This window comes from Daphnia carinata, chromosome 6 (assembly GCF_022539665.2).
Source record: "Daphnia carinata strain CSIRO-1 chromosome 6, CSIRO_AGI_Dcar_HiC_V3, whole genome shotgun sequence".
Classification (NCBI taxonomy): domain Eukaryota; kingdom Metazoa; phylum Arthropoda; class Branchiopoda; order Diplostraca; family Daphniidae; genus Daphnia; species Daphnia carinata.
The window spans coordinates 9918639-9946630 of record NC_081336.1 but is presented as its reverse complement, the minus strand read 5'-3'; the positions used below and the strand labels follow the sequence as shown (position 1 = coordinate 9946630).

The 27992-nt window shown below is 38.1% G+C and overlaps 4 protein-coding genes, 3 long non-coding RNA genes and 1 pseudogene across 13 annotated transcripts; 4 read left to right on the top strand and 4 right to left on the bottom strand.

Annotated features, from left to right (window-relative positions):
- Positions 1–1007: 1007 nt before the first annotated feature.
- On the top strand, positions 1008–10432 carry LOC130703614 (death-associated protein kinase 1-like). The gene is made up of 5 exons (XM_057525147.2): positions 1008–1136; positions 1200–1900; positions 8219–8724; positions 8795–8919; positions 8981–10432. The coding sequence occupies exons 1-5, from the start codon at positions 1062–1064 to the stop codon at positions 9974–9976; spliced, it is 2403 nt and encodes an 800-aa protein (XP_057381130.1). The 5' UTR covers positions 1008–1061; the 3' UTR covers positions 9977–10432.
- LOC130704199 (putative ankyrin repeat protein RF_0381) lies at positions 2251–3845 on the top strand. The gene is made up of 3 exons (XM_057525699.2): positions 2251–2504; positions 2573–2697; positions 2763–3845. Exons 1-3 carry the CDS (start codon positions 2498–2500, stop codon positions 3519–3521), a joined length of 891 nt encoding a protein of 296 aa, XP_057381682.1. The 5' UTR covers positions 2251–2497; the 3' UTR covers positions 3522–3845.
- On the top strand, positions 6367–7405 carry LOC132088088 (calcium-dependent protein kinase 2-like). The gene is made up of 3 exons (XM_059495790.1): positions 6367–6598; positions 6682–7196; positions 7260–7405. The coding sequence occupies exons 1-3, from the start codon at positions 6426–6428 to the stop codon at positions 7388–7390; spliced, it is 819 nt and encodes a 272-aa protein (XP_059351773.1). The 5' UTR covers positions 6367–6425; the 3' UTR covers positions 7391–7405.
- A 1589-nt stretch (positions 10433–12021) lies between the features above and the next one.
- On the bottom strand, positions 12022–15957 carry LOC130703833 (uncharacterized). 3 transcript variants are annotated; one of them, XM_057525387.1, is made up of 7 exons: positions 15700–15957; positions 15296–15374; positions 14086–14872; positions 13534–14016; positions 13334–13466; positions 12986–13267; positions 12022–12822 (listed from the first exon to the last, which is right to left on the bottom strand). In XM_057525387.1, exons 3-7 carry the CDS (start codon positions 14299–14301, stop codon positions 12332–12334), a joined length of 1605 nt encoding a protein of 534 aa, XP_057381370.1. In that variant the 5' UTR covers positions 14302–14872; positions 15296–15374; positions 15700–15957; the 3' UTR covers positions 12022–12331. The 3 variants fall into 3 exon arrangements, with proteins under 3 accessions (XP_057381370.1, XP_057381444.1, XP_057381301.1); XM_057525461.1 differs by having other exon boundaries at positions 14086–14677; XM_057525318.1 differs by having other exon boundaries at positions 14086–15374.
- Positions 15958–16276: 319 nt separating this feature from the next.
- Positions 16277–19706, top strand: LOC130685191 (uncharacterized). 4 transcript variants are annotated; one of them, XR_008999567.2, is made up of 11 exons: positions 16277–16386; positions 16490–16718; positions 16792–16878; positions 17136–17246; positions 17360–17474; positions 17548–17742; positions 17831–18043; positions 18114–18229; positions 18308–18445; positions 18536–19209; positions 19418–19706. It is a non-coding gene; the product is annotated as an uncharacterized LOC130685191 (long non-coding RNA). The 4 variants fall into 4 exon arrangements; XR_009421305.1 differs by having other exon boundaries at positions 16792–16874; positions 17325–17487; positions 19418–19705; XR_008999558.2 differs by having other exon boundaries at positions 17325–17474; positions 19418–19703.
- A 2062-nt stretch (positions 19707–21768) lies between these two features.
- On the bottom strand, positions 21769–22586 carry LOC130685434 (uncharacterized). Of its 2 annotated transcripts, XR_008999606.1 has the most exons (4): positions 22501–22586; positions 22344–22439; positions 22069–22281; positions 21769–22008 (listed from the first exon to the last, which is right to left on the bottom strand). It is a non-coding gene; the product is annotated as an uncharacterized LOC130685434 (long non-coding RNA). The 2 variants fall into 2 exon arrangements; XR_009421308.1 differs by having other exon boundaries at positions 22344–22505.
- Positions 22587–23415: 829 nt separating this feature from the next.
- On the bottom strand, positions 23416–25613 carry LOC130704290 (uncharacterized; annotated as a pseudogene).
- Positions 25614–26460: 847 nt separating this feature from the next.
- LOC130685365 (uncharacterized) lies at positions 26461–27146 on the bottom strand. Its single transcript, XR_008999599.2, has 3 exons — positions 26955–27146; positions 26787–26883; positions 26461–26505 (listed from the first exon to the last, which is right to left on the bottom strand). It is a non-coding gene; the product is annotated as an uncharacterized LOC130685365 (long non-coding RNA).
- Between the last annotated feature and the right edge of the window lie 846 nt (positions 27147–27992).

Below are 27992 nucleotides of genomic sequence, written 5' to 3'. Positions count from 1 at the left end.
GCATTGCCAACTCACTAAGAATAAATTTAAAATACAAAGTAAAACAATTACTCTGTAAAAGATCGCGATGGAAATATGAAATGTTAATAAATTTCCCATCTGGAATAGAATTTTATTTGAGAATTCACTTAGCAGTTTTGTATTGAAAAGAATTGTTTACTAGAAAAGAACGTAAAACAAATTTTAGAAAACATTTAATCATGTCGGCGGATGCTGGTACTCCCAGTCCAATGTTGTGAATTTTCTGTACTGAATGCCAACGAAACCTGAAGGTGATCAACAATTAGAAACTGCTTCAAGAAACAAACGAAAGCAACAAATTTAACAATGTCAGAAATAACAATAATCACTGTAATTCATATCCCAATGCTCTGATGTTTATATTTTTCATCCCTTACATATTATGTAAAAGTAGCGTAGTGGAAAAGACATACCTGAAGAATGCCACACACCGAACGGAAATTGCAGCCACGAAACAAAGAGCCTGCCAATAGAAAAGAAATTGAAGTCCTATGCTCAGCACAAGTTTTCGATACAAACAACGAACTTCATCAGAGCTTACTGTACTTATTGTACATAGGGGTAGTACTTATTGTATATAGAGCCAATGATGGCAAACGGAATCCCATACTTATTCTAAATCGAAAAGTTTATAATTATTTTCTGTTAATCTCGAATCGTTGTGCAAGAAACGCTTGTCACTACTGATAAACCTGGCTATAGATAATACTGTATTGTCACGAGGATTTCGAGTCACTGACGAGTACTAACGCTAGGATTAGGTTGTAACTCAACCCAAAATTGGACAATCACGCGTAAACCGAATGGACGTCTCTGATAAACGTCTTCTGCCCAAAACCCATCCGTTAGCGGCCAGCTAACTGACTTTGTTATTGAACTATTCACGTTATCTTTTCATCTATCTTTTGAATAGGGAAGGTAGCGGCGGGCAGGAGTGGTTCAGTTTCGATTTGAGATTGCAGTTGTTCATTTGTGGTCAGACGCAAGTTATTAAAAGTTGAAGTCTTTTCGTCTCATTTTCCCCCGACCTGTTGGAAAAAATGTGGGAATACGACCCCAATAAAAGAATGCCATCGAAAGAAGGAGACGTTCAATTACATTCCATCAAGGATGAGGTATAATGAATTTAAGGCAAGTCGACTAATCGCATTATGCAAATGTCAATTTATTCAATTTAGCTCACTGGAAAAGAAAAAGAATTGCTTGAATTGTGTGGGCGTGATTCGCGATCGGATCTAACGGGAAAAATAAAAGAATTAATTCAGTTCGGGATTAACGTGAACGCAAAGGATAAAGACGGAAGGAATGCACTTCATCTTTTGTGTCGGTACTATTCAAACCCAAAATTAACCGACGCAATTCAACTCGTGGTCAAAAGTGGAATCGACGTAAATGCAAGAGACAGGAATGGAATGAATGCCATTCATTATTTGTGTCAATATCAATCAAGCCAAAACTTAATCGACGCAATTCAAATTTTAATTCAACTCGGAATCGATGCGAACGCAAAAAGCAACGATGGATCAAATGGGCTCCATTATTTATGTCGATACAATTCAAACCCAAATTTACTCGACGTAATCGGTGTTTTGGATACATTCGGAGTGAGTATGATGGTGCCGGACAACGCTGGATGGGGTGCGTTATACTATTTGCAAAATAAAGATAAGAAAGAGATGAAAATTTGGTTCGACCGTGAAAACCCAATAGGGCAAGGTGGCTTTGGTATGGTATTTAAAGGGAAGTTCGGAGGTCGTGAAGTGGCAGTAAAAAGAGTTGAAATGCGTCACGTGGACAAAATAGAAGAAGAAGCAATGCTGAAGTTAGATCATCCAAACATCGTCAAACTTCTTCACTGTGAAAAAGACAACGACTTTATGTATGACTTTTTTCTCTAGTTTAAAACAACAATATGATTTCAAAGTAGATTTTTTTTTTGTTTTCGTTGACGTGTAACAGGTACTACGCATTGGAATTATGTTACGCTTCCTTAGATCAAGTTTTCCTGAAGTCGGATGATCCCAAAAAATACAAAGGACCTATGCCACGTCAAATCGAGGTTTTCCAGCAATTAGCTACAGGCCTGGCATACATCCATTCAAAGAATTTAATTCATCGAGACATTAAGCCGAACAACGTTCTAATTAAGCGATCTCCAGGCCACGATGAAAAGACAATAATCAAATGGGCTGATTTTGGGCTGGCAAAAAAGGTTACTGAACGGGGATCATAAACATGGACTGGACGGGAAGGAACCAAAAACTGGTACGCCCCGGAGGTGTTAAACTTATTCTTGAACAAAAATAAAAAAAAAGAGGATGAAGAGGCAGAAAAGAAAAGAGGCACAGTAAAGAGCGATGTGTTTGTCCTCGGCCTCGTTTTCGGATATCTTTTCTTGGAGGGAGAACATCTGTTCGGTTCAAGCGAAAAAGAAAATGAAATTCATGATAACATAATTGGAGGACGTGCGGTGAATATGAAGAGTAATTCCAATTTAATTCCATATTATTTTACTCTTCTATCTATTAAACAACTGGTGGCTTAATTCTAGATATTGATGCCGAATTGCGCAAATATTATGAGGATGACTTACTAACGAAAATGTTGGAAGACGATCCGGATAAAAGAGTTAGTTCGAAAGAAGTCGTCAAACAACTGGAATCCATCACGAAAAAGGTAATATAATTTTTTAGTAAGGGGGGAAGTAGCAACGTAAACAATCGTACATTTCTCCAATTTAGCTGACTAAAAAAGAAGAAGAATTTCGACAACTTTGTGCTCGTGGCTCTTTGTCTGATCTAAAAGGAACAGCCAACGACTTCATTCGCATTGGAATCGATATGAATGCAAAGGACAATGATGGATGGAATGCGCTTGATCATTTGTGTAAATCAAATTCAAGCCCAAATTTAATTGACGCCATTCAACTTTTAATCCAACTGGGAATTGATGTGAATGTAAAAGACGATAACAAAAGGAATGCGCTCCATTATTTGTGTAAAACAAATTCAAGCCCAAATTTAATTGACGCCATTCAACTTTTAATCCAACTGGGAATTGATGTGAATGCAAAGGATAAGTGGGGAAAGAATGCGCTCCATTATTTGTGTGAATCAAATTCAAGCCCAAATTTAATTGACACCATTCAACTCTTAATCCAAAATGGAATTGATGTGAATGCAAAGGACGATAACGAAAGGAATGCGCTCCATTATTTGTGTACACGGAATTCATGCCCAAATTTAATTGACGCCATTCAACTCTTGATCCAACTGGGAATTGATGTGAATGCAAAGGACTATTCGGGAAGCAATGCGCTCCATTATTTGTTTGAATGGAATTCAAGCCCAAATTTAATTGACGCCATTCAACTCTTACTCCAATTGGGAACTCGTGTCATATCCAATGGCCACGATGCACGAAATTATGTACGCTATAATTATAGGATGTACAACAAGGACGAAATCCTAAAACTGCTCGACGAAGCACTTCTTGTTTGAATCATAACTCATCTCTTGGCGACGCAATGCATTTTAACGACGGAAAAAAAAATATGGCGACTGTCGCATAGTCTAATTGCTTATATCTTTTACCATTACAAAATTCAAATTTCCTACTTTCTCACTTCACTTTCAGAAATACACCAGAATAGAACCCCGGAAATGTCCGCATCGCCGAGAGTTTTGCCAATGTATTATTCCTTTACCCCAAGTTGATTGCGACTCATTTGATGATTAAAAATTCTATGTGGGCAAACATCTTTAAAATGAAAGGAAAAATCAAAGCATAAAAAACAGCAGTGTGATTCAATATTGGTTTAACAAGCCTCTTTTCTCTTTGGATAAAGTTTTTCATTTCATAATAAAATATTCATAGTATAAAGTTGATTTTACGATTTTTTAAACGAGCAGACATCTACCAAGAAAATGCCACTTTTTCTGGTGTGACTTTCAAAACATTGGGAAAACAAAATGGGAAAAAACAATCAAATGACGTCGTCACGAAAGAGACGGTTCTAATAAAGATTCTGCCAAGCCATCTGATGATTGGGAAATCAGCTGTTTCCCCACTTCAAACAAAAAAACAGGCCACTTGCATTGTTCGTCAGTACGAGCAATACAATGTCAACGATACCTCTCACTCTATGGCACCATCGAAGCAAAAATGGCGTCAAAATGGCCAGAAAAAAAGGACTTGAAAACAAGGCCGACCAAGGGCGAAAAAAAGACGGAATCAGTGCATTCTTACATTGCATCATTTTCAGGGATTTCTCGCAAATCAATGAAAGAAAAACAAAAAAATAAACGGTTGCAATTTGAAAAAAATAACAGCTAAATAACTGAGAGAGGGGTGGGGTCGACATTTTAGGCCCTTTGATATGTCATTGTGCGACGATACATACAAAACGAAAGCAAAAAAAATATCTAAAAACTAACCTGGAAAAAGAGCAGAGAACTTGCTCCGTTATGAATTGCATTCAAACGCAGCACATCCATCGATGAACTAGTTTTCACTGCACGGAAGTCGTGGTTGATGCATTCCCGTCGAAGGCGCCAAATCATTCTCGATCAGCTGACCGTCTCAATAGCCAGTCTACACATTATTCAGCAGCATTTCATCCAGGTGGTCCATTGCCTCAAGTTACACTTGATACATCATCTAATTTGAACACTAAATTGTTTGTCAGCCGATTGCGACTGAAAGCTTTTGTCTTCAACACTGAAACCCTTATAATACGGAAACAGAAATAGAGACGAGTAGAAAGCGACACATAGCACATCCTTTGTGGATATCAGTTAAAATGGCAATGATGAAACTCATCAGTTGGTCAGCGGAATTTGGCGCTTTTCTTACCCCAGCTCCTCGACAGCATTGCCAACACAAGCTATGCACCAAATAAAACAATTAATCGGAAAAAGATGGCGATAGAATTATGAAATGTTGGGCTGAATTTCATATTGCAAATTGTATTTAAGAATTTCGAATGATTAAGAAATCAGGTTCTGAAGCTGCTGAATTTTTAAGATATCAACAAACAGCGTTGCATTCGCCAAACCAATGTCACTTAACAGAGTTTTGTATTGAAGAGAATCGTCAACTAGGAAATATAAGGTAAAAATAAAAAGAATTCAAGAAAACATTATTTCATCATGCTCAATTTCCAGCAAGAATTTCAATTCTAAAAACCAACAGCCTGCCATTAAAAAAGACTCTGAAGTGAGTTCTCTGCTCTGCACAAGCCTTCGATTCGAATCGTCATACCTGAAAGTTTACCCAATATCTGGAACAGATCAGCACCATAAAAGATTATTACCTGAAGTGCGGAAGCGAATTTTTCGTAAGCTCTTTGAAGACCTTTTATTTTTGCAAGAAAATCGAGAATAGATACGTACTATTTCTTTAAGTATTTACGCATCCATGATTCTGATGGCTTGGGTGTCAAACGTTTCATTGGCTGTAATCCTGTTGTCGTAAAGCACTTGACCATGAGGTGTCACTCCCGTCTGCTATTCATGCTTCATCAGGTTGGGGGGGGGGGGGGGGGCCAAAACGCGTCAACACACGTCAAGATAATGGATGAATTGGCTAAAAGAAAATTCCCGGCTGATAAGTTAAAAAATCGCGTTATTGCTCCTAGTTAGCTGCTACAGATATAGCACTGACGTCAACAAGTTGAAAACTGATTGACACTGTTAGCAATCTTTTTGTAATATAGTCAAAATGTGTAGAAAAGATCCACAACGTAGAAAACAATGTGATGAAATGATTAACCGGTTAATTCAGTTCATTTTGTCGAAACGCGATTAACGGAAACAGTTACATGTTTTATCGTGAATTTAAATTAGAGGAACGTCTCCTGTTAACAGGAGCAGCAAAAGCAAAACAAAAATACGTACCAAGCAAACAAAGGCGAAAAGGGGGTTGGGGGAAGCACTTGGTCATCGATACGGGTAGTGGCCTATTTTCGGTGATGACACCAGGAAGATAAACACATTGTTATCATGGTAATACAAAGATGATGAATACATCCACAACCAACAATGGCAATATTTCAGATCCAAAAACCACCACAAATTATAGCCGCATAAAACAATAAAAATAAGGAAAGGGTGATCGAGAATTTAATATTATAGAGACAATCATAGCGAAAGGAATGCCATGCTTATTCAGGATCGAAAAGTTCATCATTAATTTTTGTTGTTCTCGAATCGTTGTGTAAGAGACGCGTTTCACTACCGATAAACCTGGTCAGTAGATTACACAGTATTGTCAGGTTCAAGATAAACGTTATCAAGTAAAGGCGTTGGTCATTTGCTTAGGTCTGAACGGAAGCCATCGCAACAAAGTCATTTGAAAAACTGTAACATTGCGGAACTATTCAGTATTTGGCGAGCATCGGAAATATGGTGGATGGTTCAGGTCAAGCGTTTGGCGGAAAGTTCAGAGTTGGCGATGTTCAAACGAAAAAATTTCGAGTGCATCATAGGCACCAAAGTAAAGAAGAAAGAGCTTTGCTAGAGTTAAATCATCCAAACATCGTCAAACTTCATGAGCGTGAAAGTGACTATGTCTATTTGTAGGGCATTTCTTATTTTTTAGAATTTAGAACAGTACGATATCAACAAGGATTTGATTTTGTTTTCGTTAAAATGTTACCAGGTACTATGCATTGGGCCCGTGTTTGGACACTTTAGATCAGCTGTTCTTGAAGTCGGATGATGCCAGAAAATACAAGGGACGTATGCCACATCATATCGATGGTTTGCTACAATTAGCTTCTGGTCTCGAATACCTCCATTCAAATAATTTAGTTCATGGAGACATCAAACCAGAAAATGTCCTGATTGCGGAGGAACCTGCTGGCCAAGATGAGATAACTCTCAAATGGACAAATTTTGGACTGATCAGAAGTGTCAGTGAAGCAAAGCAAACCAGTCCTATCAGAAGCAATAAGGCATGGTTAGCCCCCGAGTGGCTTCGATTGAAAAAAAAAAAGAAGAAAAGCCCTACAGGAAATGTAGATGAAACCAGTTATCCAGTAAGCATCGAGAGCGACGTGTTTGCAATGGGACTTGTTTTCGGTAATTTACTCTTGAATGGCGAACATCTCTACGGTTCCATCGAAAATAAAATTGCCGAAAACATAGTTAAAGGAGATCCCATTAACATGCAAAGTAATACCTGATATACTATAATGATATTATTTTCTGATAAAAAGAATTGATTGCTATACCTAGAAATGGATGGCAAATTGCGCGACTGTTACGAGAATGACCTGTTCGAAAAAATGTTGAGAAACGATCCCAATGAAAGAATAACATCGGAAAAAGTTCTCATTCAATTGCAGTCGATCAAGGATAAGGTATAATGAATTTAAAGCAAGTCGAGCATTCGTATGCAAATGTCAATTTATCAATTAGCTCACTGGAAAAGAAAAAGAATTGCTTGAACTGTGTGGGCGTGATTCGCGAGGATCTCACGGGAAAAATAGAAGAATTAATTCAGTTCGGAATTAACGTGAACGCAAAGGACAAAGACGAAACGAATGTGCTCCATCTTTTGTGTCGTAACTATTCAAACCCAAAATTTACCGACGCAATTCAACTCGTAATCAAAAGCGGTGTCGACGTGAATGCAAGGGACAACTATGGAATGAATGCCATTCATTATTTGTGTCGATACCATTCAAGCCAAACCTTAATTAACGGAATTGAAGTCTTGAATCAATCCGGAATCGACGCAAAGGCAATAACCGACGATGGATCGAATGCGCTCCATTATCTATGTCGATACAATTCAACCCCAAATTTAGTCGACGCAGTTGGTATTTTGACTAAATTCGGAGTGGATATGATGCTGCCGGACAACGCTGGATGGAATGCGTTTTATTATTCGCAAAATAAATTTAACAAAGAGATGAAAATTTGGTTCGACCGCCAACAACCAATAGGGGAAGGTGGCTTTGGTATGGTAAACAAAGGGAAGTTCGGAGGTCGTGAAGTTGCAGTCAAAAGAGTTGAAATGCGTCATGTGGACAAAAGAGAAGAAGACGCAATGCTAAAATTGGATCATCCGAACATCGTCAAACTTCTTCATTATGAAACGGACAACGACTTTATGCAAGACATTTTTTTTATGACTTTAAATAACAAAATGATTCCAAAATTGATTTGTTTTTTTCGTTCTCGCGTTAAAGGTACTACGCATTGGAATTATGTGTCGCTTCTTTAGATCAACTTTTTCTGAAGGAGGATAATCCCAAAAAATACAACGAACGTATACTACCTCCTATCGAAATATTCCGTCAATTAGCCACAGGCCTGGAATACATCCATTCAAAGAATTTAATACATCGGGACATTAAACCGGAAAACATCCTCATTATGCGAAAGCCTGGAAAATATGAAAATATAATAATGAAATGGTCTGATTTTGGACTGGCCAAATCCGTAAACGAAAAGGGACTTCACTCGTGGACTGGAGTGAGAGGAACGAGAACTTGGTACGCACCCGAAGTGCTGGAAAAACTCAACAACGATCAAAACGTGAAAAATAATAAGTTTTGGGGCACCGTCAAGAGCGATGTGTTCGTTCTCGGCATTGTCTACGGTTATATTTTTTTGGAGGGAGAACATTTATTCGGCTCAAGTGAAACTGAAATTCACAAGAACATCATTGAAAATAATCCAGTGAATATGACGAGTAATGCCAATTTTTAACTTCAATTCTATTTTACTCTTCTATTTATAAACAATCGGGTGCTAAATTTCAGAAATTGATGGCGAACTGCGCAAATATTATGAGAATGACTTACTAACGAAAATGTTGGAATATGATACGGAAAAAAGAATGAATTCGACAGAAGTCGTCAATCAACTGGCATCCATTAAGAATAAAGTAATATTTTTTATCAGTGAGGAATTAACAACGTAAACAATTGTGAATTTCACCAATTTAGTTGACTGAAAAAGAAACAGAATTTCGACAACTTTTTGCTGGTTACACTTCGGCTGATCTAGTTGGAAGAATCAACGACTTAATTCGCCTTGGAATCGATGTGAATGCAAAGGGCAAATATGGTAATAATATGCTCCATTATTTGTGTCAATCAAATTCAAGCCCAAATTTAATTGACGCCATTCAACTCTTAATCCAACTGGGAATTGATGTGAATGCAAAGGACGATTTAGGAAGCAATGCGCTCCATCATTTGTGTTTGTTTAATTCAAGCCCAAATTTAATTGACGCCATTCAACTCTTAATCCAACTGGGAATCGATGTGAATGCAAAGAACAAATGGGGAAAGAATGCGCTCCATTCTTTGTGTTGGTTAAATTCAAGCCCAAATTTAATTGACGCCATTCAACTCTTAATCCAACTGGGAATCGATGTGAATGCAAAGGACAAATGGGGAAAGAATGCGCTCCATTATTTGTGTGAACTCATTTTAAGCCCAAATTTAATTGACGCCATTCAACTCTTAATCCAACTGGGAATCGATGTGAATGCAAAGGACGAGAGGGGAAGCAATGCGCTCCATTTTTTGTGTAAATCAATTTCAAGCCCAAATTTAATTGACGCCATTCAACTCTTAATCCAACTGGGAAACGATGTGAATGCAAAGAACGAGAGGGGAAGCAATGCGCTCCATTATTTGTGTGAATCAAATTCAAGCCCAAATTTAATTGACGCCATTCAACTCTTAATCCAACTGGGAATTGATGTGAATGCAAAGGATTTTGATGGAAGGAATGCGCTCCATTATTTGTGTGGATCAAATTCAAGCCCTAATTTAATTGACGCCATTCCACTTTTAATCCAACTGGGAATTGATGTGAATGCAAAGGACAATGATGGAAGGAATGCTCAAAGTTATTTACGCGATAATGATAAGATTAGCAACAAGGACGAAATCCTAAAACTGCTCGACGAAGCACTTCATGTTGTATCATGACTCATCATGACTCTTGGCGATGCAATGCACTTTAACGGAAAATAAAATATGGCGACTGTTGTATACTCGGAATAATTTTGCCATTTACTCCTTGAAAACTCAAAAATCCCGCTTTCTTGGGTGTATTGCTCAGGCCGACGGACTTTCAAAAATAAAAATAAAGACTACATCGTCATAGAGTCTTATCAATTTATGACTCCTTTAGCCATGTTGATTGCGACTCATTCGACAATTTATAAATTCTATGTGCGCAAACGACATTAAAATAAAAGAAAGTATCAAAGCAAAAAACAAGTGATTCAATATCGGTTCAACAAGCCTCTTCTCTCATTGGATAAGTAGTTCATTTCATTTCAAGCTTCTAGCAAACTGTAATGGAGCTCATTCAGGAAAACAATCAGAGCAATAAAGAACCTTAATAAACAATAAAAAAATTATATCTCGAATGGTGAATAAAAACCCCCAATTTTCTTCGTCATCTTAAAGGCAAATGAGAAACCGCTTTTGCCGGTAGAGCTAACTGCGATCGTTTAACAATTCCGCTAGTCAAATGAAAGAAATTTTCACGTGAAAACAGTACGACCGTCAAACTTGACAATCAAATCTTTTCTTGCCAGCTGTGTTGCAATTTAGCAAACCATTAAAAAAAGAAAAAAAAAAGTAAAAGCAAGTAAAAACAAAAAAACATTGACAAAGGCTGTATACACCGATAAAGATTTAGCAAATTGAAAAAGTGTGTAGTTCACATCAACAACACAGCCATTTAATAATACAATTACTTAAATAAGTTTTTAAAACCCTCCTACTATATGCTATACTATTCTATCCATTTGTTTTTAACCAAATCATCTGCATGTATACAATTGATTTTACGATTTTTTAAACGAGTAGACATCTACCGAGCAAATGCCACTTTTCCTGGTGTGACCTTCAAAAGTTTGGGAAAACAAAATGCGAAAAATCAATCAAATCAAGTCGGCAAGAAAGAGTGATTGTTTTTCAAACGATTCTGCCAAGCCACCTGTTTCCCCATTTCTGGCAAACGCAGGCCCCTTGCATTGTTCGTCAGTTCGAACAATGCAATGTCAAACCTCACTCTACGGCGACATCGAAGCAGAAATGGAGCCCAAAATGGCGAAACATGGTCAGAAAAAAAAAGGACTGGAAGACAATGCCGACCATGAATAGGCAAAAAAAAGACGTAATCAGTGCATTCTTACACTGCATCATTTTCAAGGATCTCTGGCAAATCAGTAAAAGGAAAACAAAAAAATAAACGGTTACAACTTGAAAAAAAATCACAGCCATATAACTGGGAGAGGAGAGGGGTCGAGATTTTAGGCCCTTCAGAGATGTCATTGTACGATGACACATGCAAAACAAAATAAAAAAAAACTAGCTAAAAACTAACCTGGAAATGGAGCAGAGAACTTCCTCCGTTACGAATTGCATTCAAACGCAGCACAGCCATCGATGAACTATCTGCTTTACACCGGGCGATTGGGTCGTGGTTGCTGCATTCCCGTCGAGGGCGCCAAATAATTCACAATCAGCTGACCGACTTGCCATCGTCGTTTTTCTTTACGCTTGATACATCATCTAATTTGAAAACTTAATTTTTTGTCAGTCGATTGTCCCTGAAAACTTTCGTCTTGAACACTGAAACCCTTACAATACGGAAACAGAAAGTTAGACGAGTAGAAAGCGACAGGTAACACATCCTTTGTGGCTGTCAGTTAAAATGGCAATGGTGAAACTGGTCAGTTGGTGAGCGCAATTTGGTGCTTTATTTACCCTCCCCACTCCAGTTCCTCGACAGCATTGCCAACTCACGCTAGAAACAAAATAAAATAATTAATCGCGAAAAAATGGCAATGGAATTATGAAATGTTGAACTGAATTTCATACTGTGAATTGAATTTAAGAATTTCGAATAATTAAGAAATCAGTTTCTGATGCTGATGATTTTTTAAGGTATCAACAAACATCGTTGCATAGGCCAAACCAATGTTACTGAACAGAGTTTTGTATTGCAGAGAATCGACAACTAGGAAATATAAAGTAAAAATAAAAAGAAACATTATTTCATCATGCTCAGTTTCCATCACGCAAATCAATCCTGAAAATAAACAGGGATGGCAAAAACATGTTCATCAATCATATAGAATGAAATTCACACATGTGCAGTTGGTAAAACAGCCAGGTAATTGCTGTTTGCAAGACTACAATGTCCCTACAGAGACATGAACGTACATTGATAATGGGATTTGAAGGACTTTTCATGTTCGTTGGTGCCTTTTGTTTGTGGTCGTAGTATTTGCTGGCACACTGGGTTGTGGAAAACGTTTGCGTTGCTTAAATTTCTTCTTCCAAAAGCCACCCATTAAAATTCGTGTGTGCACCCGGGTTCACTTCCGCATGCCTGTCGTCGTATAGAAATCCCCCATTGATCCCAATACTTATCTGGATCCATACTTTGTCTCCGGCTTGCAAACGTACAATACTTTGAACGGTGATTGGATTTAGATTATCCGGATATAGCTGGCCTTTGTTAACTTGACTGATTGCTATTCTTTCACCATTTTTATAAAGGTTCGCGCCTAGTTCCCTTAGCACTGGAACTGGAACCATAGGAAATTGCGCGAGTCCAGTAAAAGAAAAGAAGTAAGTTCCGTTGACGGGTGCTGTGAATACGCCGCTTGGCAAATCCATGGCTCCTCCAATGTTGACTAAGCTACGCTCAAACGGAAGTGGAACGTCACTTTGCGAAAAATGTTTGTCTTTCTGTACGTAGAAGTATATTGGCCTTGTTTTTATGTCTTGATATCCAATCTTCTTCTGGAAACCTGAAATATAATAACGTTTAAAATCTTTGCCTTTTTTTGCCTTTTTTTTCCCTGTAATTTGGAAAACAAGAATTTTTCAAGAATTTGATTTTGACATACCTCCTTTGCAGATTTACCAAAATGACAGTTAATTAAATCAAAGACGTGACTACTATTCACCTACCTGGTTCATTAGGTAGTTTATCAAATTGGCAGAAAACCGTTTCTATTTGTTTGTCTCCCCTGACTGAGTAGATCCCGTTGAGAGTGTGCCCCATCCGCCGCAAATCTTCGCACGATCTCGGCATTGCCTCTGTTTCTGCCTCCGTTTTCGCCTCCGTTTTCGCCTCCGTTTTTGCCTTTCCATGACATCGGAACGGCGTCACTTGGTACTGGAAGGAGCCATTAAGCGGATTGCTATAATGGAGGCGCATAACAGGTTGAAGACCACGACCGTGTATCGAAACTAAATTCCAGCCCCGATTTGAATTGCCAACGCGTTTTTTTATTCAAATAAATAGATCGCACGTACACTTCTCAGAATGGTTTTTGTCAACGAGTTCGTGGCAGTTGTTCCGGTGAAACGTTTCCCTTTTGCCGTTTTTGTAGTAATACCAAGAATAGGCGGTCCCATTGTAGTTGAACGGCAAATTCCTGCAATGGAGCTGCAACATCAACGACGAGTTTTAAAACAACGACATTTCCCACAAATCAGAGCTTTAATCGAAATACCACGATGATTTGTGCGCAGTTTTCGGACAATTGCCTCAACGCGTCGATTTGTCTATCGCTTGCATAATAATTGATTAGCCTCGAGTAACATCCAGGTTCTGTGCAATTTCCAATGCCCATTTTCGACTGGCTGTCATGCAAAATGGATGTTGTGCCTTTGACAGGATCAAACTTCCAGTTACCACCATTCGCCTCGGCTGCCTTTATGTCACAATGAACGTGGATTGGTGGATCACCGATGCCATGGCCGTCTGGATCAATCCAGTACATACCGGATGGGGACGACGGATTGGCGGCGACGATTTCATGGCAAGTACGATGAGTTGCGATCTGACGACGGATTTCGACATTCTCTTTCAAAGGGTCATGTCCTTTTTCTAGAACAGCCAAAAGTGAATCTTGTATTTCAATTTTGGCTTCCAGTCGACCGACTTTCATCTCCAAATCAATAATTTTGGCTTGCAAATGTTCTTTAATTTCGACCTGTCAGCGAATACGTAAGACAAACATTATGAATCGATGCAACAAGAAAAGATATGAATGTGGACTCACATAGTTTTTCTCAAGTTGTTCAATTCTTGCTTGAAGATCAGGTGGAGCAGCCATGAGACAGCACGTAGACAGCGTCAAAATAAGAAGAAATGATCGCATTGTCCCGGAGAATTGATGTCCCATCCTTTCGTCTTCGCACAGAGGCTTAGAATGAAATGCCGAGTAAAGTACTGTATAAACTGGTTTAAATGCCTTTATGGTGTTTTGAAAAGACATTCGTTCAAAAAAAGAGGTCAGTTGCAGTAGTAATTTAAGAATCCATTTATCTGATGTTATCTGCAGGAAATAGCGCAAACGCCATTTCTTCCTAGTTTCAGCGTATTTCCCAGATTGCGAAAGCAAGTCTCAAGGCCGTTGGCAAACTGTTCCAAAAACCATGAACGATAGCCCGTCATGGATCCTCGCAATCGGTTTCCTGTTCTCCTTTTTCACGAATTAATCGCGCCTCTGGTTCTCTTTTTTCACGTTGACTTTGCCTCTTCCTTTCTCTTCTTTTGGGAATCCAACAGCATTTCGGTTTCTTGGTCATCTTTCTCATGTCTTTTCCTCTTCGTTTCTTTAAATTTAAGGTGATGCTAGTTGATCCTAAAAACTGAAAAAAACATGAAAAACCGAACCCATTTTTCCTTGACAAAAGAATAAAAACTAAAAGTGATGGATCAATACAGAATAAAATGAAATATTCCAAAAATAACTCAAGGTTTTTTTTTGCGATGCGTTGTTTTATTTTTGATATATTTTCTTCTCCAGTTGGTACGTTATACATTCTCCTTTATCCTATGTTTAACTGTTCGCAAAATGATTGAATGACTCATTTTGAAGGAAATTTCAAAAGTAAAAAGACATTATGTAGTGATAAGACACGTAGTAGAAAAACTCTGACTTTCACCAGTCCGTATCAGAGAACCATCAGCTAGATTGCCAGGAGGCAACGCGAGGCAGACAATTTGTACACATACCTCAACAAATGTCTTAAGGTTATCTAGATTTAAGTTTGGAGTTGAACTCATTCTGGCGAGTAGCAGTCGTTGTTTACCTTCCGAAAGGCACACACAACTCGATGCTTTTGATATCCAAACTGTTTTTGACAGGGAGATACGTGGCAAGGAAATTTTACTGACTTTCAAACGTTTCGTGAAACGATATTTAATCGTGTTGCTTTGAAATTACTCGAGTTTACTCAAATAACATGACTAAATTTTAAACGTACCAGATATTTGGGTTCACGTATCTCTTGACGGACGAACTTGGTGATCGACGCACAAATTTTCCAGTGTACATTTTACCTTCTACAAAATTCAATGAGAATAAGATTCATGGCTACCACTTTCAGCTCGCAACACAATTTAGACGACACACAACACTCCAATTTAAATATTACACCAATTGACAATTCTTTTATCTAATTGACATCGGCATGATCATTTGATCACACTTGTTTTGAACTAGTCAGTAAATATGCAATTCTGCACAGCAAGGCAATATGTTTCTGTTAAATGCACGTTACTGTGATCTGTTCCTACATGAGCCAAACAAGGTTGTAGAGTGTAAAAATATGTAGCAATTATACATCTAAACGGGTAGTAATAAGAATATTTTGAAACGTTGAGTTACCAAACTACGCAGTTAGCTACTTGGTAAAGCATGTGCTTCAAAAGCCAAAAGTCAGTGGATCAAATCTCTGCAAACCCGTTGTTCTTTAACGGTTAATTGTTTATTTACTCCCTCTGAAATGGCGATTGCAAATACCAACAAAGGTTAAACTGCTCAAATGAAGCTTTCGTGTCCAGCAAAGTCCTAATATGCTGAGGCCAGCCTGTGGAAAGTACCGTTCTTCGAGGGCAAAATCCCTACTGTTACTTCAGATGAATATTCAATTCACTTTTCGGATTCACAAGATTTGTTGACAAATTTGGCACCGTACATCACAGACTAGTCATACTCGACGCTGTCAGATTTTTAAGTTTTAACGTTCTCGTACGTAAAGCACAATATTTTTTTGACGTTGCATTTACAAAATTTCCATAAACTAGATAAATATTAATTTATACGTATTAAAGATATTTTGTAAAAGTAATAAAAATGAAACAAATATTTGCTAGCATCTGGCAACACTTTCCCCTTCCTACTAAATAGTCCAAAAATGGCGACATGCGGCACGGTTACTTGCTTAGCTAGGGAGAGCATTCAACTCTCAGTGAAGAACCACCACTCGGAATGGCTGACACGCGTTCTGGACATTGTCCTGGTCCTGCAAGAGCGTCTTTCGGCTTCCCCACTTTGGAATCAGAAAACTATTCGGTAATTGGTTATATTAAAGGTTTTAGCTAGTCGTTAAGTGCAATATAATTTAGAAATTTAAAGCCAATAGTTAATTATGTTGATAACTTTCTAAACGTATTAGGTGGAAAGCATTTGCTTTATCTGTGAACTTCCCGCCTAAAACTGCCTGAACGTAAAATGGTTTCTCTGCCAAGCATGGTCAACGTACATGTATAAGCTCATGAGTGAATGGTTGCTCAGTTCTTCATACAAGAGTTATTATTCCTGAGGTTCAGGTCAATCTCCTCATAAATCATCATTGTCATTGGCTGGAATGGTGGATTGAGATCTTCTACCACCCTTGTGTTTCAGTAATGTTATATTTCATTTGAACTGTTGCTGTTCTCTTTTTTTTTTAATATTTATTTCCAATATTGCTTTTAGTGTTACTGTCAACTGTACAAGGCCGGCCCAGCAGACTATTGAAGACGCCCAACATAAGCACTGTAGCAGGGAATGTGTTGAAAGTAGGTACTACACCAATCATGTTTTAATGTTCTTAATTTCCATTTTTTTTTCTTTTTTATTTGTAGTTGGGTCTAATTTATTGTTGGGTCAATTGGCTTCATTTGCAATTCTATATATTAGAATATATAGATAATTAGAATATACAATTACATATATGTTAGAATATATATAATTGCGGAAGTATCTTGATGCAACCATTACATGGGGGGACGGGCCGTTAGCGAAAAGAATGCCCGTTAGCTTGTTCTTTTCTTGTATAGATTTACGAGGTTAAACGGAAACCCATGTTGGTAACAGTCCTTTGACATTCTCAGCACACAACATGACAAATCAGCAGTTCGACCGTTGTAGATTTCCTAGGGATAGTAGAGGTATGTTGAGGATTGTGAAAAAAGAAAATTTTGGTACACAAGTGTAGAACTAGTGTTATAAAACGTTTGGGGGAAAAGTTGCTGGAACTATTTTCTCGCCCCGCCATTTTGAGGGAAAGATGGCCGAACTCTTGCCGTCAACCAATAAATTTTGAGGAGAGCAGGCTGATTAGAGGAAGGATTTGGAGTCGCTCATTTCAGTGGTCAGCGGGTGTAAGTTAGAACAAAGTAAGAATTCTAGGTGAATTTAATAACTAATAAAGGTATTTGAGAAAAATATTGAATTACGTTTTTTTTTTAGGGTAAAGAACATTGTTGAAGAAGAAAGCACGGATATCTAAATCTAGCTCGTATATGGTTGTCATTTACTGTGGGGTGAGATGGATCATGTTGCCAATTGAAATGTTGTCAATGTTGCTGTTGCATTGGACAAACGGGTGGTGTTTAACAAATGGATGTGAAAGTTACACAAGCCATAATGGTATTCATGTAAAAGGTATTTAGATTAGATTGCTGTTCAGCCTCCATTTCTTTTTTTTTTTATGTTTCTATTTTTTTAAATATTAACCTAATTCATGTTGCAGACTTAACAGCCATGAAGATGACAACTCAAATAAACCTGTTGGACTGAAGGTGGTTGGTGAAGAAAAAAGGTCTTGTTCCATTTCCATACCATCTTCTAAAAAAAACGATTAAACAAAAGCACGTACGTCTATTTTCTTTCAACGGCCGTAGTAGCAAATCTGTTGTTGAAGGTCAACGTCGTGAAGTTCATCTTTGTCGGACGCCCGTCAGCAGTTGAGTTTAGTTGGCAGTTTTAATTAGCGTACTTGCTACTAACTGTGCTCGTGTTCCCTGATTTGGTAGGTACTGAGCTGCTCCTTCCTAAGATGTTTTGTTGCATAAATTGCACGGCAAGGAGGATTGAGATATCCGAGTGTTAATGGATAAGGATAGTTACGCACATAACCACCAGGGAATAGGTTTGTATATTAATTTTTATCTGATATGAGTGGTGATGGTGTAATACTTGCTTGAAAGTGGAGACCTATTGTTCGTAGGTGGATTAGATGATTGTTCCGGGAATTTGCATCTGCTATACATATACGACGATTATTCGGATCGGGAATGATAGGTGGAATGGAATGAGAGCTTGTTTGATATGGGACAAAATGGAAATCTGACTAAAAACATGAAAGGTAGCGAGTTTTAATATTTTTTTGTATGTATTGTTTTAAATGCTTCTATTCCTATTACTTGAAACAATTTGTTTGTTGGGGTTTTAACAGCTGTGAGGATGGGATTTCTGTCTTTGAAATGGTTGTTACATTGCCGTGTGAATGTACCCTGCACATCTGTTTTCAGTCTGTCATCTGTCGGCAGATTATTGAAGACGCCCAACGTAGGCACCGTAGTAGTGAATGTGATGAAAGCAAGGACTACACCATTCGCGTTTTGATGTCGTTATTAAGTTCCATTTTTTCTTATTTATTCGTAGCTGGGCCTAATTTGTCGTTACGTGAATTGTTTTCATCAGGGTTAAACTACTAAATACTACTTTTCCTATCATATATTATACTACTAATACATACGGTAGGTATTAATTTACAATATTTCACCATTTGTGTCGTATACTTGTAAATGTTTTATTTAACAGATTATTGTTGCGGAGTCAACTACTATGCAGATTGGAGAATTCCGGTTTATTGTATCGAAGTTGTGAGCGATGAATGGGGCAATTATTTATTTGTCAAACAATTGAATGTTTTCATGTCATTTGTAGGTGTTGTTTTGCCAGTCGAGAACTTGATATTATTCAAGCAGTAATCATAGTCTAGTGATATTTAAAACAGGTGTGTCTTTCTCTGATGGAAGTAGTATGGCAAAGATTGATAATAATCTTCATATAGTCGGATCATTTGTTAAGCGAAAGAGATTTCTTGGATTAATCATCACCAATTAGGTTAGTAAAAGTATCATCGCACAAGTTGCACTATTATAGGGACGTTGATGGAAGACTTGATATAATCGTCTAGTCGAATATAGACATTTACATTTAAATTATCGTACTCCTTCCCAGCCCGTCGTCCTGTTCGCAATCGATTAAAGAAAAAACTTTTCAATTTCAAGAGCACGATATTATACTAACCAATTGTTTTATTACTATCTAGATCAATTTGAAAGGATGGTATACGGAGAGGAAAGTTATTGGAAATTAAGAGGGTAGAAGAAAAATGTTCGAATCCGTTTGCTGTTCGAAGTCGTTGCAAATATTAAGAAATTATGAAAATTTGTATAATTATGTGAGAATTTTGTGCAATTGTTACCTAAAATGTTTAATAGTTTCTTGGTTGTTTTCCAATCGCCATTCCGTGGCTGGCCGTTGGTTAGCAGCTTTAGTATTTGTTACTATTCCATTATTAACTTTCACGCAGCCAATAACAGGTGTGTTATATTAATTAAATATCACCTAGTATTTTGTCTTGTATGGAGCTGTTAAATTCATCAGCAATTTAACGTTAGAAAATGCAGTTTGTTTGCAAATGGACTAAGATAAGTAATTTTAAAACATTGTAACAATTAGATAAGTAAAATTCATAACAAATTGGTAAATATCACATTGTTAATTATAAAATATTAATTAATTAATATTTTTCGGATTTAAATTGTTGGATGACTGTAAAAGATGAAACTAATATTATAAATGCTTTTCACTGACGGGAACAAAACTTTTAAATTGTTATGAGAAATTATAAACAGCTAACAATTTACAAATTATTAGTATATATATTTACAAAAATATTTAAAGCCAGCACCAATTTGTTAATAAATTACAAAAAAAGGAGGAAAATAAAATTTTGAATAAATTGGAAATAATGTTGGAATTATCCAAGAAATACATACATTCGGATATAAAATATAATCAAATCCATGTGAATCAATAAATCATTTCTAATTTTTTAAATACATTGATAGCCAGTAAAATGTGTTATGTTACTTTTTAACTCTAAGAAACGATTTACTCGGTAACTTGGTGGTAGAATATCTAATGCAATTCTATATCTATGTCGTAGGCACGTTTCGGTGATCTGTTTTCTACGTGAGAAAATAAAGGAAACAGAGTGGAAACATATGTAATAAAAAATTATACATCTTAACAGGTAGAAACGAAATCTTTGATAATTTAAATGACTGTAGTGAATCCAGAAAGTGATTTTTAAATGTCCGTGAAATCCATCCCACAAATCATGTGGTAAAATAAAAATATTGAGTGTCGCAGTTGCATAAATGGTAAAGCATCTGATTCCGAAGCCAAAAGTTAGAGGTTCAAACCCCTGCAAATCCGTGGTTCTTAAACCAACGTTTATTTATTCCATCGGAGTGACATTTACTAACAAAAGTTAAACGAAAGTGACCACAGGTTTCCTGTATCAATTGCCGCAAACACACCCAGGAAGAAGTATAATCATTCAAAAAATTTACAAGTCCAGAAGTTGACCTCCAAATGGCATGGACTGGTGGAACAAATCAAATAATATTCATGGCTCAGCGGTAGAGCATAGGATTAGTAATCCGAAAGCATTGGGATCGATTCTCAGTCGAGTGAATTGAATGATGAACAAGAGTTATATTTATGTTAGGACCATTAAACAATATTATTACAAGTGTTTATATGTTCCCCTGAATTACAACGAAAAATAGAGACGTAACACATATTACTCATAGCTCAATGGTTGAGCATTGGCACAGTATGCCGAATGATTATGGTTCGATTCTAGTCTGAGTAGATATTCAATTAATAACTTAAATGAATTTAATAGGGAATGACATTACAACGGTTGTAAGTACCGTAACAATGATTGGACTTTGAATGCCTATCTACGTGTACCCAGCAGACACGGTTCTATAGTACTATCTACCTACTAATGAACGTCAATGGTAGCTTAATGGTATAGTATCGGGATAGCATGACAGAGGTCTTGGTGTTCAAACCCCAACTCAGCTATCAGCTACATAATTAAATACAATGCGAACTAAATGATAAAATTTTTTATTGTCCCTCCTTCCACCCACTATTCCACCACTTTACATGACAATACAATATACAACATACATACAATACACAATACAACTAACAGGTTGGCTGCCACGCCCCTACAACTACTGTACTACATCGCCATCTGAAGGATGGCGATAGAGGGGGACACTATGGTCCGGGCTGACGCGATGTTGGAAGCCATTAGGGGAATGCACACCCCCTGGCAACCAAGCATCGCATCGGAAAAAGAGAGGCCCTATGGTGCATTGCCTGGGTGCGCCTTACGGCGAATCTTGGGCAGTGGCGACAGCTCCACCCCACGGCACATAGACCATGGGTAGAGCAGCGCGGCCCGTCCCTATCAAGCTAAAAAAAAAAAGGGGACCAAAATGGGGCGTGGCAGCCAACCTGTTAATTAGCACACTATACATTACATAAAATAACAACGAACCCACGAAGACCACGAGGCGAAGACGAGGCGACCATTAGGCGGCGATGGGCGAAGCGGTGACAGGCGAAGCGATGACGGGACGACGGGCAAAGCGATGACGGGACGACGGGCAAAGCGATGACGGGACGACGGGCGAAGCGATGACGGGACGACGGGCGAAACGATGACGGGCGAGGTGAAGAAGGGCCTTTTTTTACTTAGGCTTGATGTCCGTAGACTGGGTAGTTTGCAGGGCCAGCAATTTTTCGGATGATGAGGCAGGCTTGGTAGTCCTATAATAAGATATTAAGTTTAAAAAAGGTAATACTAAAGAAAAAAGAAACTTAAAATACTGAGGCATAGTGGTGTTGAGGTTCACGTCAAAGTGTGGAGACTGGCAAGGTAGAAATAATAAGAATACTGCTGAATTTGTGGTTTCCAATCGTTTTCAACACAGTTGTGAGGCATATGCTGCACTTCCCATCACATTCAAACTTACACACAATGATGAGCTTGCGAAGAATGATCTTTTTTGGGCCAGCATTCTTTGCAATTCTAGTTGCAGGCTAAAAATAAAAGCAGAATTATGGCAATTGTAACACTGAATGCTAAAATATAAGTCTAATACCTCACTCTTCAACTCAAAATCACGCTACTTGAAAGGCTCAGTCGAAATGACAAGAAGACTGCATGCCAGCATCCTTTGCAATATTGGTTTGACGAGCTACTTCTCAACAGCAGAAGAATGGCAATGGGATGCTTATTGGAAAATATATGTCTAGTACCTCTTCACGAGCATGAGAAAAGTATGATGGATAGTTGATGATGGAATTCAGTAGGAAGTATGATGATAGTTCACCACATAATTACCTGTTACACAAAAAGTAATCCAATGATAAGCTTCACTTGATCAACACAAAAAAGGAAAACACTTTTTGACACACCATTTGATTCGCTTGAACTTCTTCGAGCACAAATTAGTTTGATTTCTGACACTACGGCTGATGAACTTGCATCGCCATCTAGCGGAAATTCAATTTTATCAGATTTTAAAATAAGCCCGACAAAAAAACTAAGCCCGACTTTTCTTATATTTTAAAATTAATGTTTGAAACCTAGATATTGCCATAACAATACATGATTTGAACTCGCAATTCAGCGATGATGTCGAAACTTCAGTTTTTTTTTTACCTGAAAGTTATTATTTCGGAGTAATTCAAATTCGTCGTGATTGTTATAAAACAATTTTTTACGTAGAGGTAACAACCACAATTAAAAAACCAAAATAAAACACTGTTGAGATGATGGAAACTCAAATACACCTTCCTAACGCAACCTACGTTATGACTACTGCCTAACGTTTATATCATGCGTTTTCTGTAGTTCCAAAAATCCCGCTACGAACGCCACGGGTAACGTGGCCCATAACTGTGAAAAATAAGCCCGATTCTCTATGTTTCCAAAAACTCCCGCTACGAACGCCACGAGTAACATGCCCCATAAACGTAAAAAATAAGACTGTATTTCTAAAAAACAGTCTCGTTATTTAAAACTACTATGTTCCTATTTTTTATTTCTTAAAACCTTAATGGTGTCACACAATTTACATGATTTGTACTCACAATTCAACAGCATTGTGTTAGATACCTGTCGGTCTCATCTTGCAGGAAATGTAATGTCCATTTTATCCATCTTCCCATTCATTAACGTATATTGAAAACTTTCATAATAAACAAAGGAATGACGTGAAATAATTCAGTTATAATGTTAAATATCACAAGAGGCATATTGACCATCTCTGGACAGATTTATTCAAATTCCATTTTTATTTCAATCGTTGATTCACCAATGCCACAGCAAAAACCCGGACAGCTGAGAAAGGATACTGAAAATCTAACGTGTAGGCATTCCCATCGATTCTGCCAAACTGCATAACCTGTCAATCAATTCCAATTAGAACATCATCAATGCACCTTAGTATAAAGCCTCAGCTGATAATAAACTACCTGTTTTCCTTTGAATTCAATCTGGAAATCTTCCGCAGATTCTTGGGTCACTCTCCCTCCAAAGTCCAACTGATAAACTTGAATGTGTTTGTTCCACAACGGGGCTTTGTTGTTCAAGACAAACTCACATCTTCGTCTCGCCTGAGCTGGTGGCTCGCCTTCATCATTAGTTGAATTCTTTTCAGCTATCCATGTCTGTGGTAACTAACATATTTAATCGAAATCTATGTCGATGAGAACTGATGACCACCATTACCTTATTGAGCAGCTGAGCTTTCAGGAAACTCTCAAGATTGTGAAAATTATGGACTGTTGTGGTCTGAGGATCATCGTTATCTTCGTCTGAGCTTTCCATAGCCGTTGCAGTGGCGGCAACAGAAGCAAAACGATATTTTCCAAAAACAAAAACGTCTGGCTAGCAATGGAGACATGAGCAATTGCCTATTATTCAGATAGTATTCAGTTATTGATTTGAGATTGAATTAAAAAGCATTTAAAGTGAATTTACTATTTCAAATTTTATATTTAATTTGCTACCAACAACAGGACTAGAATCCAGTGGGCGACTCTTTCTTCTTCTACTGTAAGGCCAATTGCTATTGTTGCTGATTGCAGACGCTATTGCGGGATGCCCAACGCTTTAAACGCCATCTAACGGTCGGTGTTAACAATATGATCCGCGAGTCAGAGTTCCACTCGATCCGTAACATTTCGTCGGGTGTCGTCTGAGGTTGATGTTGAACAGCTCGTCGATGATGAGTCGGTAAAGCTGGGGGTTCCATTCGGCTCATTCCGGTTTTCCGTTTCAATCGTAAATTAGGTGTCGTCGGTGGAACTATGGGCGGATGTTGTCGGTTCGATGATTCTCTATTGCCTTTCGAATTATCTTCTTCGTCCGACGGGCAGATTGAAATGGATGGCCCTTCTACTTCAGTTCCATGTGAAGAATCACGTAAATCGACCACGCCCAATGACATTTGACGCGGTTGCAGGTGTTACAATGACGTCTTGTACGCAATCTGATCAAGATAAGCAACTATCGTCCGTTTCGCAATCTGAATCAGCCCAGTGCTGTCCAGCAGTGGGACGATTTAGCCTGAATTTACGTCTAAGGCCAGGACTAAGCAATTGCTGGAATTTGCTGGCCGATGTAGGTGGAGGAGCTAACAGCAATTCGGAGCTCTTGTTTAACAAAGGCTGACTTTTACTCATGTCGTTGCTGGAGAGCTTACGCGGATCGTAAATAACAAACTCTGGCCTTATTCTCGACGTTGGCTTACCCTAAAGATATCGTATAAATAATCGTTTTTTTTAATGGCGAAAGCAACGATGATAATAAATAAAGAATGTGGGGGAGAGAAATGTAATTGAAAAGACAACCTTGAGGAGAGGAATGAGTCCGCCGAGAAATTCGAGATAAGAAGGTGAAGCCAACACCTCCACCGCTTCTGGTTGGTGCATCAGGATCGATCAGTCCGTCCATTCCATGCCAGCCGGCAGAGTCTTCTTCAGCGCGTCGTATCATAGTGCACTAGAGCCGTGTGTTACCCAGTGGCGGTTTGCAGACATAATCTCGAATTCGTTGCTCTTCCGGAACATGACATTTTCGAAACAATTAAACAACTGCGTTTAGTATTCTTTTCTTATCATTTAAAAATTAAACGATTTCTTACATGGATGGTGCTGGAAAAGAGGGAAACGATCAAGTTACGGATGAGCCTGGGTATTCGGTCAGTAAATATGGGGTCGTCAAGTTGGTCCGGTACGCTTAGACATAGTTTGAGTTTGAGACGCGCTAAATGCTGCAAGAAGGCGATCCTTAGCGGTCGTGACAAGAATATTGCACCCAGCTTGAAGATTTGGCCGTTGATGGCTCTTGACAGTTCCTCCATATATAATCAGACTTTCATACCGAATTGTAGGAGAATTTACATTTCTCGCGGTGAATTTGAATGGCCAATTCACGAGTGGGTGACACAATTACAACTTCTGGCTTTTGCCCCATGGCATGAGACGCACCAGCAACACCTTGTTCTAACAATATGTTCATAACTGGTGCCAAGTACGCCGCCTGCATGAAAAAATGTAAAAATTTTAGATGACTTAATCAACGAATAACACGAAGGGTTTGTTCAGTATCTAAAACGCAATTGGACCTTTCCATAGTCGCAATCACCAAAGTGCCCACTCAAAATTACTTTTACTTCAACTAACCAAGTTCATGACGACCCATTCGAATCAAGCCAGTACGAGGGCATCAAGGTCCCAAATTATACAGCGTTAATTAATTGGATTACCGTTTTGCCGGAGCCCGTGACAGCACAAGCAATTAAATCTATTTTGGCAAGAATACCTGCAACTGAAGCTTTCTGAACAGGTGTTGGTTTTATGTAGCCAGAATTCTTACAACAACACTACAAATACAAGGAAACACTTACCTTGTGAAAGAAAAAAGACAGAAAAAAGTAGATCAGAATGAAATAAATTTTTGCGCGTGCAGACGCCAGACTGCACGCGTTAAACCAATCTAAAAATAGGCCTTTTCTTTGTTAGTGATGAAGATGGAGTTTTCTGTCCTATTCGTTTCTGTCATGGACTGTGAGGTCCACCATTCAAAACTCTACATCAGTAACAATCTTTTCTCAGTGCTCAGAAGCTGCTAATATTCTGAATAGAAAAATTGTTATTGAAAATAATTTTAAAAATAGTTGTAACACCAAGCATTATTAAATGACTTGCCTAACTAAGGAAACCGTTGGAACCACAATGTTTGTCTCCACAATCCTGAAATGATTGAAATGAAAAGCTTGGTTTATTTCATTAATTTTGATTTTTTTTTTAGTACAAAGCCTGACTGCATGGTTGAGCAGTTTGGCTTAATGGCTTTTTAAAAATGCATGAAGGTCGCAATATCCATTATCTCAATGTGCCTGTCGTGCTTACTTTTAGGGACACAAGTTACCGTCCATAATAGCAAGCAAATAAACTCTTCTTGCGTTCACGGTATGAGATAACAATAATGGCAAAGAATAATGCAATAGTGGAATGTGGAAAAGTAATATTACCACACATTTATGGTCCTTCTTAATGGCCATCTGGCATGGAGGTGAGAGCACAAGAGCAGATACCCCACAATGTCTGCTTCACAACTTGTGAAATTCTCTAAAATGTAGAAGAAAAAAAAGCAAAGACTGAAAATTATTACTTCTTATAGTTTTTCCTTAATAACGTACCATTCATTTTGTAATTGGAAAAGGAGTTTCAAATATTAGGTATTCTCAAATTAAAGTTTCGGGTGGTGGTGAATGTTAACAATGTTTTCTTGGCGAAACATTCACTAAAGTATTACTTTACTATGGTTGCCTGATGTGCCCAATATTTCACGAGTGAGATGCACACCACCAGTTTCACACACGACAAAGAAATAGCAAATGGCGACTGAAGCCGCCTCACAAAACTGAAGCAACGTTGCGACTTATTTCAAAATGGGCGGCGAATTCAACTTCTGCCATAACTATTTTGTTTTCTCTTGCGCAGGGACACACTATGCAAAAACCAAATTAAAACAAGGAGATGGCTGGTTGTCTTTCGGGTTTACAATGGTAAGTTTTGTTTTGTTGGGAAAGATAAATTCATGTTGCGGCTCTCGTGCAGTGCACCAACATCAGTAACACACACACACACGCAGAAATCCGTGCCAATTGTGAAATACTTAACCAACCGTACCAAAATACATATTGTTTTCAAAATTATTTGGGCGTCGTCCAGGATGAAACTTGAACACAAATTTCAAGAACAAAACTTATAATCAAGTGATCCTCAACGCATAGATAGGAATACGTAATGAGGTCCACTTGGGCAAAAAGGTACAGAAGTGAACCCAAAAGACGAATAGAATCCGATATGCAAACAAATTATTCGATTGGTAAAAATTACGAGTAAAAGATAATAAATTAAAATGAAATAGTTAATTCATTGATCGGCCCTTGAAAAAACATCAGACAAACAACTGGGAGAGGGAGTCGAGATCTTAGCGTCTTCTGAAATGCGCATGCAAAGCGAAAGCAAAAAAAAAACATCTACAAACCTAAAATTGGTGCAGATAACTTTCCCGCTATGAATTGCATTCAAACGCAGAACAGCCACCGAAGAACTATCTTGTTTTCACTGGACAAAAAGGCGTGGTTGTTGCATTTGTATTCAGGCTGCAAATTGTCTTTGAGTCAACTATCCTTGCCATGGCCGCTCTTTTCTCCTTCTAGTCGGTCATC